Raw genomic sequence first — 18,867 nt, 5'->3', positions numbered from 1 at the left:
AAGGAATTGATTGGTTAGATGTTTAAAATCTGTGCTATTAGTTCTCTGGTGACGAGGAGGGGCGGGAAAGAATTTTACTTACATAACAATAATATAAAATGTGTAACCTCAGATAACTGGAAAAGCTAATTATCTTTTACTAACAAAGTCATCATTAAGAAACAGCAGCTGGTGTTAACTATTGTGTGTGGAAGGAAGTGAGCCCTGGTGGTGCAGTGGTTAAGCACTTGACTACTAGTCAGTAGGTTGGTGGTTCAAATACCCCAGCCACTCTGTGGGAGAAAGGCCAAGCAGTGCGTTTCCGTAAAGATTACAGCCTTGGAAACCCGATGGAGCCGTTCTACGCTCTCCTACCAGTTCCCTGGGAGCTGGATGGCCTGGCTCCGTAGCTCGTGGTCTGCATCAGTTTTAGGAGGGAAGTCCTCTCATTGACAGCATAAAACCTAACACGAGAACTCACAGCTCCGGGTGGCTTTTTTTCCTCTCATTTTTATTCCTTCCCATAATGAAACAGAATCTGCTTCCCTACATCCATTTCATTAGAAATGTTGAAGCACCTGTCATCCATCATCATCGGTTTATACAGATTTCAAGTTTTTTTGTTTTGTTTTCTTTCTCTGATGAACAAATGGAATATCACAGGGTCCGTATGTCCACCTATCTGGGAGGGGATTTTCCACGTGGTTGTTGAGCTACCTGTCTGGACTCTTATCCCCATTTACTGTCTGGATGATGCCACCTTCTGTCAGTCTAATTACTGTGCTAAGAAGTGGCTGTTCTCAGCTCACTGTGTGACAAGCCCTGCCTTATGAGAGAATCCCAGAAGCCTCTGCAGCCAATTGATCTACCCAAAAAGTGTCACTGTCACCCAGAATGCTGACTTCAGTACACAGACTTAACTCACAGAGTTCTCTAAGAGAAGCGCTCCTCTGGGTATGTAGCTGGAGAGGTTGGTTTCAGTAGATCTCGGGCCTTTTCTTGACATGCAGAATAAATCTTTTCAAAACAGTCAGCTTAGAGACACACACACACACAAATATATATATATATATATAGTCAGAATTCTAGTCCCTGTAAAACAATAATGATTTAACAACCTACCAATATCAGATTACTTAATAAGCAACATAAGCATGAGCTGACTTGTGCTTACTTACTGATCCGCAGTAAGCACTTCCACATTTTTTTTCACCATATCAAAGATTCTGCTTCTAGGTATAGCTGGCATCTGTCTCTCTCCTAATCCTACACTGCTTCCTACAGAATCAAAGCCTCTTTCTAAATCTGCGGTCTCTGATAGGGATGGGGTATGCCAAGTGAGCAAGGTAAACAAAGGCTTGTTTGTGCTCACGTACTGCGATCTGCAGCAAGCTGTCACGCATTTTTCTCACATCGAAGATGAGAACAAACCCAATCCACGGATGGCGAGTCAACGGATGCATCGTGACTCCAGGCGAGAGCGGAACTGCTCCGTGGGTCTGCGGAGACTGTCAATCTCTCCAGGAGCAGTCAGCCTCAGCTTTCCTCCAGGAAAAATGAGCCACCGGTGAACTTGAGCCGCCCACCGTGAGGGTAGCAACCCAGGACCTAACCCACTGTGCCACCAGTGGTGAAGCCCAGGCGAAGTTGTTCACTGCGGATGAGTAAGTAAACATGTCAGCAAACCCATGCGTCCCTGGCTCCTTGGGTAATCTGCCCCCTTGCCTGCATCACCTGGCCAATGAAACTCACAAAGATCAAGAGCTTTCAAAGGCGAAATGCAACAGCTCCTCAGTGCCACCTGGGTGGCTGCTGACTCATCGCGACCCTGTGAAACAGGGTGGAACCACTCTGTGACTGCAGCCTGCACCTCTCTAGGGGAAGTACAAAGCCCCGTGTTTCTCCCGAGGAGCAGCTAGTGGTTTCGAACTGCTGACCTTAACGGATCCACAGCCCCACTGGTAACCACCATGCCACCAACAGAGGTTTTCGTTTTCTTAAGAGGAAGGCCTAACGGGATGGTGCTTATTTATCCATTTAAGTTCTTCTTTTAGCTTATGTTGAATATTCAGTACTGTGATAAAGGCAGACTTGGCTGAAACTAACAGTGATCCCTTTGTCATCATTAAATAGCTGTAGATTTTTAATATGATAAAGATGAACCTGCCCTCAGAGTCGCACATTCACACAGTGCCATTCAAGTTTGTGCCACCAGGTCCGTTTCCAGAGCTTTGTAATTCTACCATAATCATTTGTTCTTGGCAGAAACATGCTACAAGCTCTCAGCCGAGGATAATATTTTTGAACGTGTTTTTTCAGTGTTCTCATTATGTGATTATGGGAAATTGTAACCCAGTATTAATTTTTTCTTGGTTTTTATGTTTATAATATCCCAAAATGCTCCTTTAAATAACGCAAGCTAAGTTGACGTAAGGCAAGAGTGTATCTTTTTGAACTGGCAGGGATATTTTTTTAGTTAAGTACTGACGATAATTTACACAATAATGTCAAAAACGAGAGGTTTGTCGGAAGAAAAGGAGCCACAGCTGTTACTTGTCCCATTTCCTTTGTGATTTGATGCTAACTCCTTTGGCACATCACAATTGATAGACTTCTTCGGGTACAAAATGAATTCTGATCTAACAGATTTCTTAATCCATAAACTGCTAAGTATTTTATTGACTCATAGGCATTTCCACTCTGAAATTTGACAGCCAGGAACAATCAGTGTTTTACCCATATTTTCTTAGTTTAAAATTTGCCAAAGGTTAATTTTTTAAAATTCTTTCTATTTCAGGGCTCAAACTACACAAGTCCTTGCTATCGAATCAATCTTGACGTTCCACAGTCCTGTGCTGTCTGAGTAGAGCTGCAGTGGCTGGTTTTTCAGATGTAGAGAATTAGACTTTTCTTCCAAGGCATGCTGGGTAGACTCGGGTGGACTGCAGTGTTAGTAGCCCAAGCACGTTAAGCCACCCAAAGACTCCTCAGACGGCTGCTGAGGTTCAGTGTCGTGGGAGGAATCTAGTCCACACCACCCACTTAGCAGATGTGACAGGTTTGACAGAAAGGCAGGTCCCATTTTGCGCTAGACAGAAGAAGATTCCTTGAACCCCGGTGCTCACCCACACTGGTTTGAAACCAGGCAGAAGGTTTCCCTGACATCGTCATGGGGGACCTATGAGAGACAATGAGTTAATCTTTGTGGAGATCTTTCAATAAAGCGTACTTGATGTTTGAATTTTTATAAGGCACACACAAGATCTACCCCCGAACGCTTGGTGAGACTATTTCGCACACATGCGTGTGCCAGATGGGTTGTAGTAACAGTCGATAGGCCTCTCCTCACCCTTGCGTTCTGTTGTCAAAAATCTGCACATCAAAACAGCTATAATTTTTATAATAAGATTTATTGGATAAAAGATTTGTGTGCACGTTGAAAAAAAATATGCCTTAGATAAGACTAACTTCTATGTTATATAAGACATATGATTTTTAAAGGTTTATATAAGGATGTTTTTAACGTGCTTTAGAGAAAGAGACAAATCCATTTGTAAATATCAGAAAATATTTTCTTGATCTTGCATACTCTTCTCTGCATAATTCTTATGAAGAAAAAGTACAATGTCTGATGCGAGACACTCAGAAATCCTTCTTCACACTCAAGGACAGGCAGAGAGCAGAGCACAATCACATCATAATACAAGTAGTTTTCTCCCCAAAGAGCACTCTTGTGGTTGAGATCATGCGAATGGGAGACCCAAAACCCTAGGAAATTTAGTCAGTGAAATGATCACTATACTGTAGGAAGCCATCCTTTCTAGTGTTCTTGTAGGGATGCTCTGAGAGCGCTTACTGTGGGTGACAAAGGTGTCTGTAGATCCTGCTCAGGGGACAGGTGGCTGCACCAATTTATAAATTCCCTATGATTGCAAATGTATATTTTATCATCTTGTGTCAAAATATTCATTTTAATATTCAAACATTCTTCCACATAATAAGCTGTAACCATATGTTTATTTGTTATATGATACCACTATAACATTAATAAATATTTACAGAGCTGCAGTGCATCATAGATATATTAGAAATGGTAGCTCTCTTAGTTTGGTTTTCAGCGAAATCACCGGGGCCTCAAAAAGCTCATTTTAAACACTGTTTCATTTGCTACTCATTGATAACAGGCAAGGAGCTTAAACATTTCAGAATGACACCCCCTTTTTGAAAATCATGTCATTTTATTTATTTTCCCTGATCGCATCGATTAAAGATGGAGTGTTATCTCAGCTTTGCATGCCGTAGCTTGATGCCACAGCTTTTGCTGCGTTTGTATGTGAATCCTGTCTTTAATAAGGATGAGTTCTGCTGAGCTTTCTGTTCATGAGCCGTACTGGGTACGCATCTCCATCTACAACAGTTGGGGAGTAGGACCCGGGAAATTCAGAAATGTGGCTAGTCTATTAACAATTAGCCTGGCAAGCTCTGTGATTGATACGAAGTTTTGTGATTGATGAAACTTAGCATCGCCTCCACAAATTGGATCATATGCAATTAGATTGACAGCCATCCGTTTAAAAACGTAGAGAAGAAAAGAAAGCAAAACTCGGGACTCCGGACTCAGACTTTTGCTAGTTGTTACGGTGTTACCTTAGTATGTATCCTTCTGTGGCAGCTGGGACTAGACCAGAGCCACACGCAGGAGACAGGAGGTTCGAGATAAGGTACAGCCTTTTCATTTTCATCTGTCAGCAGACAGTCTCCAGGTGATTTCCTCGTCAGCCGAGACCAGGAGGAACTTTCGCTCGTTGGGGAGTTACTGACTCGGTTACCTGTTTCCAGTGTCCTGAGGGCTTCCTCACTGAGCTCATGATAAAGAAGCCCTAAGCTCAGCTGTTCGGACTTTCGTCCCAGCCTGTGTTTCGGCAGCTAACTTCTCAGGATTCTGGATTTCACCCTGGAGCCTCGCGTGCGTTTAGCACTCCAAGCAGCCCAAGTGGGAGTCATGCTCCAAATGAGGGCAGTATGCGAGCATTCGGCACCGACCTTCGGGGAGCATATTAGCCAGCTCCTCTTCATAATCGTCAAGGGCACGGCAAACTCTCCAACCCCAGTGCTTTGATGCCAATGTCATGGTCACGGATTCTGAAGTCATTGTGTAACGCCCTGACTTCTGGGTTTTCTGTGGGAAGACAGAGTGTAGCGATTCGCCTCCTTCACTGTGCTCGGCTTCGATTGTCTCTCGCTGGCGCATGTAAACTCCCTACCACAAAATTGCCACCCTCACACCCTCTTTGTTCATTGACTAAATTTAGTCACGAAAAGAATATATCTCTTCGCCTTTAACTATTTCATTTAGTTTAATGAGCGTGCTACCGAGGCTGACTCACCGGCCTCTCTCTCCGCTTTCTGTAAGGTAAGATGTAGCCGATGTCATGACAGTGTGATGTGCCGGGCAGCGTGAACTTCTGTAACTGCCCTGAATGCCTCTTACCGCCTTCCTCCAGGTTTGAAATGTCCGACTTGTGTGTTTCAGACGTTGAGAAAGAAAGGCCTTAATGGCTGCGACAGCCCAGACCCCGATGCAGACGATTCAGTAGGTCAGAGCCCTGAGTCTGAGGACAAGTACAGGAAAATCAACGAAGATATCGATCTAATGATCAGCAGGCAAAGACTGTGTGTAAGTACTCGGCTCACCCTTCGTTGTTTTTTACTCTTGGTATTTCTCTGAACCTGGCAGGCATTGAACAAGAAAGAACACAAAGGCTGTGAGAGCCCCGAGCCTGACTCCTCTTATGCACTCACCCCACGCACTGAAGAAAAATACCAAAAAATTAATGAAGAATTTGATAATATGATCAAGAGTCATAAAATTCCTGTAAGTACCAAAGGTAGATGGCTGGTCTGCTGATAGCTGCTGCCGTAACATACCTTAACCCTTTCAGTGATGGCTTTCTCCAAGAAGCCCGTGAGAGCCAGGTGGAGAGAAGAGCCATCTCACCCCCAGGCAGTTCATCTACAAAGCAGCCCTAGGGGTGCTGACATTAGGTAATCGGGAAGCAGTGTCACCCTTTATGAAGTTCTCTCTCAGGTGGAAAATCCCCAGCAGGAAGAGAACAGGTGACACACCCTGCATTTGCACAATCATTTAAAAACAACAACAACCCACAAAAGGGACAGCCCAGGAGCTCCTCCAGAACAGCTCCCCTGTAAAATACAGGAGCAGGTGTGCATGCCTTTAACACTTTCATGTGGATGGTGTCCGACTGCATATAGTCTGTGGCCCCATCAGGTTTGGGGGGTTCTATTTTAAAAAGGAACTCTCCTTTTGTTTAACATCTCCCCGTAATGACAGGAGAGACCCCACACCTCAGGGAGGCCACGCAGCGAAGCTCAGGGTGGATTCCAACGCAGCCACTCCTGCTTCCCCTCCTGGCCTCGTTAGCGCTGCAGCCTTTCCCTCCTGGCCGGGCAGCACCTGCTCCTCCAGTCCTGCCACCTGCACTAGTCACCCGCGAAGCCCAGGGCACTTTCTGGCTCAGGGAAAGAGTGGTGGCTGCACTGACAAGGCAAGGGGGTGTCAGCAGCCAGGGCTCCACCACGAGCCTCACTCCCAGCACCTCCACACCAGGTCCTGGTGGCCACCCACCCCGTCACCTTTGCCCCCAAACAACAGCAAAAAAAACCACACCCACTGCCTTTGAGTCAATTCTGGCTCATAGCAACCCTGTAGGACAGAGCAGAACTGCCCCTCTGGGTTTCCGAGGCTATAAACATTTACAGGGAGTCTCCTGTTTTTTCCCACTGACCTTGCAGTGAGCAGCCCAACATGTAACCTGTTATCCCACAAGGGCTCCTGTAAGTTTCTAAGGGGTGAGATAGCTTCACTTTTCTCCCTCGGGAAAGCTGGTGGATTTCAGTCACCTGCCTGGGTTGGCATCTTGCCACTTAACTCCCTGTGGCAGCAAGGTTCGTTTACCCAGATGTGTACAACGTCCGAATCCAGCTGCTGGCAGAGCCCCTGGACAGTCTCACCACATACCTAGCGCAGTCAACCCACATATCTAGCACCATGGAGCTATGTGTTCAGGCTCTGCCTGGAAGACGCTTATTAGCTTGTAGCATAATAGGCTTTATGGGGATTTGATTACAGATTACACAGGACTGCCTGTATACAATATGGTATTTGCACAGCATCCAAATCACATAACATTCTGTGAATAGATGTTAAGAGATGCATACCTATATGTATATGCATATTCATGTATACACATACACACAAAGGGGCTTCAAAAAGCTCATGTAAAAATGTGATGGAAAGATACTGGATATGTTTTTCACATGCCCTTTGAAGCCCCCATAATATACATCATATACATACATAAAAATACATACTATCCTGAGACCAGACACAGACGGGAAACTGAAGTTCTCTCATGTCAGCTGAGTCATCCCTAACGAAAAGCTCATTTCTGAATAAAACGTCAGCCCTCACCCTGTCCCTGCAATTCTACAGCACTGAAGGGTTAAAGCTAATGCTCGCTTCAGGGAAACAGACTGCATGGAAACGCAGTGGTAAGGTTTCAACATGTCTGTGTGCCGGGTGATTAAAAGCTTCATCAGAGAAGTGGCTTTGCCTACACCAGCAGTCCCCATGCTTTAACAATTGGCTAAATTTTGTCTTAACCAAGTCAGAAAAATTCTAACTATTGGTCATATGCCTTGCCAGATATTTAAGAGAAATAACTCTTGCATGTATTATTTTGTCTGCCCACCTTTGTACTGAAAAAAAAAAAAAGAATGCTGTCTTATTTTTCCATCACCAAAAGATGTTCATTTTGGGGGATAAAGTGATAAAACTCAAGGTGTACATGCTTTCTGAATTGTTCGTGTCTGAACCTTCATTGTATATAATCTCCTTAAGAGGTAATTAGTTCCTTTTTTAAAAATAGAGCTTTTTTTAAGTTAGCAAAACAGCCTGCGCCGAAGGATTGGGAGGAAGAACGAGGCTGCAGTGAGCGTGTGCTTTGGGAAGGAGAAAGGCGGTGCTACTGGGGGACCAAGAGGCTGCATTTCTAATTCAAATCCACAACTGAAGTCACAAAATAAATGAAGGCTTTACTCTAAGTAGGTACATAAATTACCTGTATGGAGTTAAGGCGAACACTTCAAATTTTATTTTTAAATATATGCATAATTCAACGGTCTTCAGAAATCCACGTCTGCTTCCTTTGTTAAGGGAAGTAACAACGAGAAGTAGAGATTGCGTTGGGCAAGAATGGTGTTCTGAGGAAAAGCTGCTGTCAGGTGCTGTGGAACCAGTTTGGCTCAAAATCAACCCTGTGCACGGCAGAGCCAACTACTGCCCACTTTGTGCCACCCTCACCACCATTGCTCTGTCTGAGCCCCTTGTTGAAGCCATTGAGAGTCGTCCTCTTTTCTGCCAACTCTGCTTGACCAAGCATGATATCCTCCTCCAGGGACTGGTCCCTCCTGAGAACCTTCCTGAACTAAGCACGGGAGCATTCTGACTGTACTTCTTTCAGCATGGATTTGCTCCTGCTTTTGGCAATCCTTAGCACAGTCAATGTGCTTCACCAACGTCCGAGTTCAAAGGCACCAGTTAGTCCTGTCCTCCCTATTTATTGTCCACCTTCTAAATGAAATGACTAAAAATTCCACGACTTGGGTCAAGTATACCTTAGTCCTTGCTAACATCCTTGCTCTTTAATCCTGTAAAGAGGTCTTCTTGTGCAACATGTTTGCCCAATGCAATATGCTGTTGGATATGTCAACTGCTGCTTTCACAGAAGCACTGATTAAAGATCCGAGTAAAATGATGTTCTTGACAACTTTTATCTTCCCTCCACTTATGATATTGTTTATGGGTCCAATTGTGGACGGTGTCTTTATGTTGTGGTCTAATCTACCCTGGAGGCTGTGGTCTTGAGTTGCCTAAGTAAATAATTCAAGTCCTCTTCTGATTTCGGCAAGCAAGTTTGCGTCATCTTCGTATTGCAGGTTGTTTAATGATAACTTGATATCTTGATAACTCATTCTGCTTCCCGTAGTAGTCCACTTTCTCAGCATACAGATTATATAAACCTGACATCCACCTATTCTGATGTTTAACCATTAGGGAAAGCTAAGTGCTATCAAGTCTTAAAAGGTTTCCATCTAACCACCGCGAACTGTACGAGAATACAGCCCATGTGACCGGGAGCGTGCTATCTCTCTGAGCGTGTGTTTCCTTTCTTATGCCACTATGCATGCTGGTTCTCTCCAGGATTCCCAAATGGTAAAATAGCCATTACGAGTTTATCTTACCTAAAATTTGGGGTGAAAGTAGTTCTTTTAAGCTTATTGTATAACCTGAGTTTGTCTTGCACCGTAAAACACTAACTGGTTCGGAGCTGCTCTACAGAAAGGTCTGTAAATGTAAGATGTTAACGTACAAGCCCTTAGGTGTCGCTGAGAGGAGGACCCCTTCGCCCACATAGCAAATGAGCCAATGTGTACAACACGACTGAGCACTCTCACGTGGAAGTAACCCCAAAGGGGGCAGAGCTTTGACTGACAGAGGTCTATGGGAAACCCCATATTTGTACATTGTACCATTCACCCCTGCTTTCTGGGAAAGAGGGGTGCTACATAGCTGGATTCCCTCATGGTCTTTTACTGTGCCATGCAAAGAGCTCAGAATCAAGACACACGCTTTCCTAAGAGGTGCAGCGGGATGTGGTAGAAGATGAAAACCACATCAGAGTGCACGAGCCAAGCCGGCCAAGGAGCCACGCGGCTCCTGGCTGTGCCCTCAGAGTCTTCGTCTCCTCGCTAAGTGCTTCAGTCCGCACCATGAAAAGCCCGGTTTCTTGCACATTGCTTTCCGTTGCTGGAAGTAAATTCTGTTGAAAGTTTCCACAGCTGCTAAAACATTTACATCAGGGCAAGGACACTCTGCCCTTTGTGTGGAGGGGAGTGTCTCCACCACTTTCAAAACATTGCAAGATTATTTTTCTCTTTCAAAGGCTCGGTTTAGAGAGTTTCCTTTTTTTTAACTAGAAAATGTAATATTGCCATCATCTGTTTGGATGCTGTCATGTGTGCCCACATTCCTCAATTACATGAAATGATTCATGGGTCATTTGGAACCTTGTTGACCAGCATTTCCCCACAAAAGTGTTGTCATGTTTCATGTTGGGCTCCATTGAAGAACAGGGATGAGGCAATGGGCTCCGTTGAGGAAGCAGGGATGAGGCAGTGGACTCTGTTGAGGAAGCAGGGATGAGGCAGTGGACTCTGTTGAGGAAGCAGGGATGAGGCAGTGGGCTCCGTTGAGGAAGCAGGGATGGGGCAGTGGGCTCCGTTGAGGAAGCAGGGATGGGGCAGTGGGCTCCTTTGAGGAAGCAGGGATGAGGCAGTGGGCTCTGTTGAGGAAGCAGGGATGGGGCAGTGGGCTCTGTTGAGGAAGCAGGGATGGAGCAGTGGGCTCCTTTGAGGAAGCAGGGATGAGGCAGTGGGCTCCGTTGAGGAAGCAGGGATGGGGCAGTGGGCTCTGTTGAGGAAGCAGGGATGAGGCAGTGGGCTCCTTTGAGGAAGCAGGGATGAGGCAGTGGGCTCTGTTGAGGAAGCAGGGATGGAGCAGTGGGCTCCGTTGAAGAACAGGGATGGAGCAGTGGGCTCCGTTGAAGAACAGGGATGAGGCAATGGGCTCCGTTGAGGAAGCAGGGATGGGGCAGTGGACTCCTTTGAGGAAGCAGGGATGGGGCAGTGGGCTCCTTTGAGGAAGCAGGGATGAGGCAGTGGGCTCTGTTGAGGAAGCAGGGATGAGGCAGTGGGCTCTGTTGAGGAAGCAGGGATGGGGCAGTGGGCTCCTTTGAGGAAGCAGGGATGGGGCAGTGGACTCCTTTGAGGAAGCAGGGATGGGGCAGTGGGCTCCTTTGAGGAAGCAGGGATGAGTCAGTGGGCTCCGTTGAGGAAGCAGGGATGGGGCAGTGGGCTCTGTTGAGGAAGCAGGGATGAGGCAGTGGGCTCCTTTGAGGAAGCAGGGATGAGGCAGTGGGCTCCGTTGAGGAAGCAGGGATGGAGCAGTGGGCTCCTTTGAGGAAGCAGGGATGAGGCAGTGGGCTCCGTTGAGGAAGCAGGGATGGGGCAGTGGGCTCTGTTGAGGAAGCAGGGATGAGGCAGTGGGCTCCTTTGAGGAAGCAGGGATGAGGCAGTGGGCTCTGTTGAGGAAGCAGGGATGGAGCAGTGGGCTCCGTTGAAGAACAGGGATGGAGCAGTGGGCTCCGTTGAAGAACAGGGATGGGGCAGTGGGCTCTGTTGAGGAAGCAGGGATGAGGCAGTGGGCTCTGTTGAGGAAGCAGGGATGAGGCAGTGGGCTCTGTTGAGGAAGCAGGGATGAGGCAGTGGGCTCTGTTGAGGAAGCAGGGATGAGGCAGTGGGCTCCGTTGAAGAACAGGGATGGGGCAGTGGGCTCTGTTGAGGAAGCAGGGATGGGGCAGTGGGCTCTGTTGAGGAAGCAGGGATGGAGCAGTGGGCTCTGTTGAGGAAGCAGGGATGGGGCAGTAGGCTCTGTTGAGGAAGCAGGGATGGGCAGTGGGCTCTGTTGAGGAAGTAGCAATGGGGCAGTGGGCTCTGTTGAGGAAGCAGGGATGAGGCAGTGGGCTCTGTTGAGGAAGCAGGGATGAGGCAGTGGGCTCTGTTGAGGAAGCAGGGATGAGGCAGTGGGTTCTGTTGAGGAAGCAGGGATGGGGCAGTGGGCTCTGTTGAGGAAGCAGGGATGGGGCAGTGGGCTCTGTTGAGGAAGCAGGGATGGAGCAGTGGGCTCTGTTGAGGAAGTAGCAATGGGGCAGTGGGCTCTGTTGAGGAAGCAGGGATGAGGCAGTGGGCTCTGTTGAGGAAGCAGGGATGAGGCAGTGGGCTCTGTTGAGGAAGCAGGGATGAGGCAGTGGGTTCTGTTGAGGAAGCAGGGATGGGGCAGTGGGCTCTGTTGAGGAAGCAGGGATGAGGCAGTGGGCTCCGTTGAAGAACAGGGATGGGGCAGTGGGCTCTGTTGAGGAAGCAGGGATGGGGCAGTGGGCTCTGTTGAGGAAGCAGGGATGGAGCAGTGGGCTCTGTTGAGGAAGCAGGGATGGGGCAGTAGGCTCTGTTGAGGAAGCAGGGATGGGGCAGTGGACTCTGTTGAGGAAGCAGGGATGGGGCAATGGGCTCCTTTGAGGAAGCAGGGATGGGGCAGTGGGCTCCATTGAGGAAGTGGGGATGAGGCAATGGGCTCCTTTGAGGAAGCAGGGATGGGGCAATGAGGAAGGCAGGGAAGATGATACAAATGGATGGACAGTGAACAGGAGGGAAGTTGGAAGAAACCGTACCATGTAGTTTTCAAAATGACAGGACTGTATGGGGAGAGAAATAATTCTGTTAAGTAGGATAGAGCGAAGGAGCTCTGTAGGGTGCAGTGGTTATGAATTGGACTGCAATCGAACACATGGCAGATCAAAACCACCAGCCGCTCCGTGGGACAACAGTGAGATGTTCTACTCCCGTACGCAGCTGCAGTCTTGGAAACTCAAAAGGAGCTCGGTCCGCTGTGCATCTGCACATGGACTTGCTGGCTGTGAGAGGCTCGAGGGAGGAATGACAGGGAAGCGCAGGGAGGCTCTCTGTGTGGGGTGAAAAGAAAGCAACACCTTGGAAACACAGTGTAGATACATTGGAGGAAGTCCCTCAAGCGCGGAGGATGAGGTGTAGGATGTGAGACAAATGGGGGAAGTTAACAGATGGACCGACAGAAGTTGAATGGTGGATAACTGAAGACAAGCCAATCTATACAGGCTGTGAAATCATGTCCAGCTCACGGCAACTCCAGGTGCTGTGGAGTCGAGCTTCCCCTCAGGGTTTTCTTGGCTAGAATTCTTACAAAGCAGTTTGCCAGCTCCTGGTCAGGCGCGGCTGGGTAGATTGAAAGCGCCAGCCTTCGTTACTGTTCCTGTGGTTAAGACGCCCGTGAGTGGGCGCTAGCCCGTAGTGAACGTGCGCACAACAGAATGAGACGGCGCCCAGTCCTGCACCATTCTCCTCGTTGTTCTTCTGCTTGAGCCCATTGTTTGCGGCTCTGTGTCAATCCATCTTGTTGGGGGCCTTCCTCTTCTTCACTCCCCTTCCACTTTACCGAGCATGTTGTCCTCCTCCAGGGATTGGTCTTTCCTGAGAACATGTCCAAAGTATGTAAGAGCAGAGTCCCTCCATCCTTGCCTTTAAGGAGCTTTCTTCTTCCAAGGCACATTTGGTTGCTCTTTTGGTAGTCATTGGTACTTTCAGTAGTCTTCTCCAACACAATAGTTTAAGTGCATCGATTTTTCTTTGGTCTTCCTTATTAAATATCCAACTTTCACGTGCAGAGGAGGCAAGTGAAAATACCATGATTTGGGTCAGGCATACCTTCAGTCCTCGAAGTGCTAGCCTTGCTTTGCAGCATTTTTGAAAGGTTCTATCGAGCAGATTTGCCTAATGCACTGTGTCGTTTGATCTCTTGACTGCTGCTTCCATGAGCATTGATTGCGGACCCAACCAAGATGAAGTGCTTGACTACATCGACTTTTTCCTCCATTTATCTATTGGTCCAGTTGTGTGGATTTTGGTCTTCTTGACATTGAGTTGCAATCCAGACTGAAAGCTGTCATTTGTGGTGAAAAGGGGGATTCGGTTAAATCATTTAAATTAAATAAAAGAATGCTCGCTCATTACCTAAAAATACTTTACTAACTGTATTTTGACTGTTTCGTAGACTTTTCATCGCGGTAAGTCTGGGGAAGTAGGAGTGGCTTGGGACAAGAATACCTTTCTAAGCACGATGACTCATGGAAAGAGATGTTCGAGGATAGAGACGAAGTGTGTGGGGGCTGCCATGCCTGTCTCTCTCAAAAGCAGGTGGGCCCTGCTCTCTGAGGGCCCAGCTAGTCCATGCGCTGTTGTCACAGTCTTACAATTCTTAGTAACTTTTAACTCAGGGCCCCACCTCTATTTTGCACTGAGCCCTGCAAATTATGTAGTGAGGTCTGCCTACAGCATTTTATTTTATCACCCAAATTTCTCCTTCCTCTTGAGTGTTCCAAAGATTCAGAGCTGAGCCCTGACACCTTTGCAAGTAATGGCGCTTTGTCTACTTCCTGCTTTAATATTTTCGGGGGGAAATTACTTTTACAGTTCCTAATATGGAAATGGTAAAAAAAGATTAACACAAATTTCCTGTTAACATTTATACAGTATTGTAGGTCATTTAAGGAATCCTAGTGGTATTGTGGTTAAGCACCCAGCTACTCACCAAGAAATCAGTGGTTCAAACCCACCAGGGACTGGAGGAGAAAGCTGGTGACCTGCTTCCGTAAGGATTACAGCCAAGAAAGCTATGGGGCAGCACTTCTCTATCACCTAGGGGGGTTATGAGTCAGAATTGAGTCAACAGCGCCCACCCAACAATAAAGTTCCCTTGCAGTCCAAGAAATGTTCCGAACAGGTGGTCTCTTTAGGGCTGCAACTGCTTCGTTTCTTCAATAAGGAAATAGAGGCACAAGGACAATAGATGATCTCGCTGGCTCAATGGCTGCTTACTGCATAGCCTGGACTACAAATCAGTTTTCTGATAGGAAAGGAGATGTTCTGTCTGATTTGCTGAGATAGTTTCTCAGTATGGTCATTTCTTAAACTTATAACTTGCTTTCAAAATTATTACGCCTTGTTAATGATGCTGATAAGGAAATAAAGCATGAACTAGAGAGAATTCAAAAGATACATAGATTATGAATTCTAGATTTTATTGTATTCTCTGATATCAGAATTACATTTGACTATTGTTTAACCAATCATGAGTGAGTTTTACGATAATTATTATTAAATTTTTGCAGTCCAGAATACTGGAAACTAATTTTTTTTGGGGGGGGGGTTGTCAGAGGAAGCAGGGTTAGAAGTAGAAAGACTCACACTTAAATGGTTGTCAGAATGATTAAGAATTCACTCCTAATAATAATCACCGGTACTTAAGTTGTGCCTATATCCTGGCGGGGTGGGGGATGGGTGGATGGCAGGTTTTGATCCCTTTGAGATCAACCAACATTGTAGATTGTACTAAACCAAGGCTCAGCTCAGGTCCTTGAATGAAGTGACTCAGTAAATGGTAGTGACCAAAGACAGACAGGTTGGGAGATGCTGTCAAGGACATATACATGAAGAAATCAAAAGAGCCTTGAAAAAAAAAAAGAATAGGAAGTAAGGGCCAAAACAGACATCTGGAGGGACCCTGAAATCTGCCTTTGAGTGTAGTAAAGCTAAAGTGAATGGAGGAATTGATGAATTAAAAGATCCAAACAAAAAATTTCCAGAGCACCTCACAAAGACAAAGTATTATAATGAAATGTGATCAAAGCTGGCGTTAGAAAACCCAAAGCGCCACTCAGCATTCCTCACGCGGGAAAAACAGAATAAAAAATTCAAGCTTCAAATTGCAAGATTGAAGGACCCTGTGAGCCTAATAGAGGTGACACAAGAAACATCGAGGCCGCATGGAAGAAACACAAAAATCACTCTCCCAAAAAAGAGCAGGACTTGGATCCCCAACATTCAGCCATTTCAGGAGGTAACATGTGATGAAGAACTGGTACATTAGAGGAAGATTCAAACTGTACTGAAGTCATTGGTGAAAAACAGGTGGCTAAAACTGATTAAACACAAATTGAAATGTTCCAGCAAACTTATGTATGTGTAGAAGTGCTCACTCATGTAGGCCATGAAATGGGGAAGACAGCTACATCATCAACCAACTGGAAGAGAGCCATACTCCTACCCATTCAAAAAATGGTGATCCAACAGGATGCAGACATTATAGTACAATATCGTTTATTACACACAACCCCAATCTAGCTGAAGATCATTCCAAAAAGTTTGCTACAGGACAGTACCAGGTGATTCAAATTGGATTCAGATGAGAACCTGAAATAAGATATTACTGTTTGTTGATCTTAGATGGATCTTGACTAAAAGCAGAGGAGACCAGAAAGATTTCTACTTGTGTTTCATCTATAAAGGCATCTAACCGTGTGACTCATAACTAACTATGGATAACGTGGATCGCTATGGATAACATTGCAAAGACTGATAATTCAACCACACTTAATTGTGCTCATGTGGAACCTCTCCATTGACCAAGAGATAGTTCTTCAAGCAGGGCAAAGGGAGGACTGAGTGATGTAGAATCAGGACAGCTGTGTGCCAGTATTATATCCTTCCATCCTACTGATTAAATCTGTATGCTGAGCAAACAGTACAAGAAGGTAGACTATCCAAAGAAGAACCGGGCCTCCTGGTTGGGGAAAACCAACAATATGCAGAGGACACATCCTGCTTGCAGAAAGTTAAACGGACCTGACACACTTACTGGTGACGACCAAGAACTACACCTTCCAGTGAAGATTACAGTTCAATAAGAAGAAAACAAAATTCCTCACACCCGAACCTACTAAACGACATCAAGATAAACAGAGAAAAGATGGAAGTCACCAAAAGTTCATTTTACTTGGGTCCACAATTAACACTGACTGGGGCAGCGGGAAGAGATCGAAGGGTTATTGCATTGGGCATATCTGCTGCAAAAGACCTCTCCGAAGCATTGAAAAGCAAAGGTATCATTTTAACAACAAATGTGCTCCTGACCCCAAGCCGTGGTATTGTATGATCAGTTGCCCAAAATCTGTGTGAAAGTTGCACAATGAATAAGTGTGTTAGTGTGGGTACTTTAGAGAAACAAATGCACAGACACTCATGTACAAGAGAGAGTTTTCTATAAAGGGCAAGTGTGCATTAAGAAAACATCCAAACCCAGTGCTGTCCAAGCCCACACGTCCAACATTAACCCATATATCCAATACCAGTCCACAAAGTCCTCCTCCATCTCACAAAACAGACACAATGACGCCGACTGCAGGAGGAAAGCCGAGTCAGTGAACGTGTAAGCCTCTCAGCGCTGGCAGGAGTCTCCACACGGCTGCCCCAGCACCCAGGGCTGCATCCGGGCAGGTGCATGCAGCTTCTCCTTGGATATGTTTTGCAGGAAGTGAGCCTTGCCAGCTGAAGCAAGGAACTGGCTAAAGCAGTTGCACCCTGGTCCGCCCATCAGAAAGTAAGAACCCCAAGAACTAGAAAGGCGAGGTTCACCAAGGCTGTTTATCCCTCTGCCCTTCAGTTAACCCCATATGTGTTTATCGGCCAGGTTGGCTCAGCAAACTAACTACCTCAATAAGGAAGGCAAGAGAAAAACTGCTATCTTTGAATTATGGTGGTATCAAAGAATATTGAATTGGCCGTGGAATGCTAGAAGAGGAAACAAACTTGTCCTAAAGCACAGCTAGAATGCTCGCCATACTTTAGATATGTTACAGGCGGGTCAAATCCCTGGGGAAGAGGCATCGTGCTTGATAAAGCAGAGAGGCAACGCAAAAGACGACCCTCGTGATTGATACCAGGGCAACAGGAGAGTCACGCGGCTCGGCTGTGGTGAGAATGGCAGTGGCTGCACAGTACTGTCATGCTGCCGTGCACAGGGTCCCGCAGAGTCAGACTCCCGTGGCGGGGCTGGACAATAACACATTGGACATAAGAGAAGATAGCCTCACATTTCTAGAGGGGTTTGGAACAAACAAACAATTAATATGTGCTGCAGATTGAATGCTTATAGACAGACTCAGACAATGCCAGAGAGTCCATTCTGATCCATAACAATCCTATAAAGGGCAGCAGAGAACCACCCCTGTGGGTGTCTGAGACTAATTCTTTACTGGAGCAGAAATCTCTGTCTTTCTTCCAAGGAGTGGCTGGTGGTTTCAAATTGTTGACCTTGACCTTGTGGCTGCCAGCCTAATGTGTAGCCACTCCAGGGGTCCTCATGTCTACAGAGTGAATAAGACATTCTATTCCTTCATTAGAAGATCAAGTAGTAATATATTTTATATTTTTCTATTTTATCAAGCATCTATATTTCACTATAGCACTGTATATAACTGAAATTCTTTGTATGCCCTGCTTATAGAAGATAAAGCTTAATAAAAATGACTATATTAACATATCACCTGAACATTTTAATTTCCTTCTAAAACAATGAAGAATCAAAGACATATAAAAGAAAAGAAAGATGAACATTTACTCATAGAAACATTAATCTGTTCCCATGATAGAAGAAAAGGATTAAGGAAATATGATCATTGCCAGGATACAAAGTATTACTATAAATTACTGAATATGATGCAGCCAGCCAATCATTCAGTAGGCTAATATTAGGACCATAGCAAAAGAATTTTAAAGCCAACGTGTTCGGGCCACATGCACATATATACATTTAAACTTATACAAGGGATCGAGAACCCCTGAAGGAGTGCCCTACATAAGCCCCAATTCTAATATTGTTATCATACATATCCCTTTCATATTGAAAATGCCGCTGCACGCTCCGCCTCCACGAGTCCCCTGTCAGTATGCCAGCAGTATTTTCATATGCCAGCCCTCTCATGTTGAGATAAAGGTCTACCGTTTGTCAGGGCAGTATATCTCCGCGTGTGAAAGGTAGCGTATATTCTGGGCTATCATTTTAAAATGTGAATTATTGAATGATACATGCTCGGTTGAATCCTCTACCTTAAAATGTCTGTTATCCTTAGGATTACTTTTGGAGACAGGCTGTAAAAAATAATAATTAGGGTATATGTGCTATTCACGTGCCTGGAGATGATGATTTCATATCATTAAACTTCTGCATAAATATGCTTCAATAAGCAATTAAACCTGAAGGCCCCGGTTCGCATTTTAATCCTCCTTTTTCTCTGTGAAGTCATCACCAGCATGTACCTT

At 45.7% G+C, this 18,867-nt stretch overlaps 1 protein-coding gene across 6 annotated transcripts in view; it reads left to right on the top strand.

Annotated features, from left to right (window-relative positions):
- The window catches only part of MEF2C (myocyte enhancer factor 2C), a 169,167-nt gene that overhangs the window by 113,426 nt on the left and 36,874 nt on the right, over nucleotides 1–18,867 (top strand). For 5 of the 6 annotated variants that reach the window (XM_075541263.1, XM_075541264.1, XM_075541262.1 and 2 more), the window contains exon 4: nucleotides 5,513–5,656. In XM_075541263.1, the coding sequence (XP_075397378.1) occupies nucleotides 5,513–5,656 (144 nt within the window). Of the gene's footprint in view, nucleotides 1–5,512; nucleotides 5,657–5,716; nucleotides 5,855–18,867 lie in introns of all 6 variants that reach the window. The other variant, XM_075541267.1, reaches the window with a different exon arrangement.

This window comes from Tenrec ecaudatus, chromosome 2 (assembly GCF_050624435.1).
Source record: "Tenrec ecaudatus isolate mTenEca1 chromosome 2, mTenEca1.hap1, whole genome shotgun sequence".
In the NCBI taxonomy this organism is placed as follows: Eukaryota; Metazoa; Chordata; class Mammalia; order Afrosoricida; family Tenrecidae; genus Tenrec; species Tenrec ecaudatus.
Note: the sequence above shows the minus strand (reverse complement) of the source record. Positions and strands in the feature narration are given on the sequence as shown.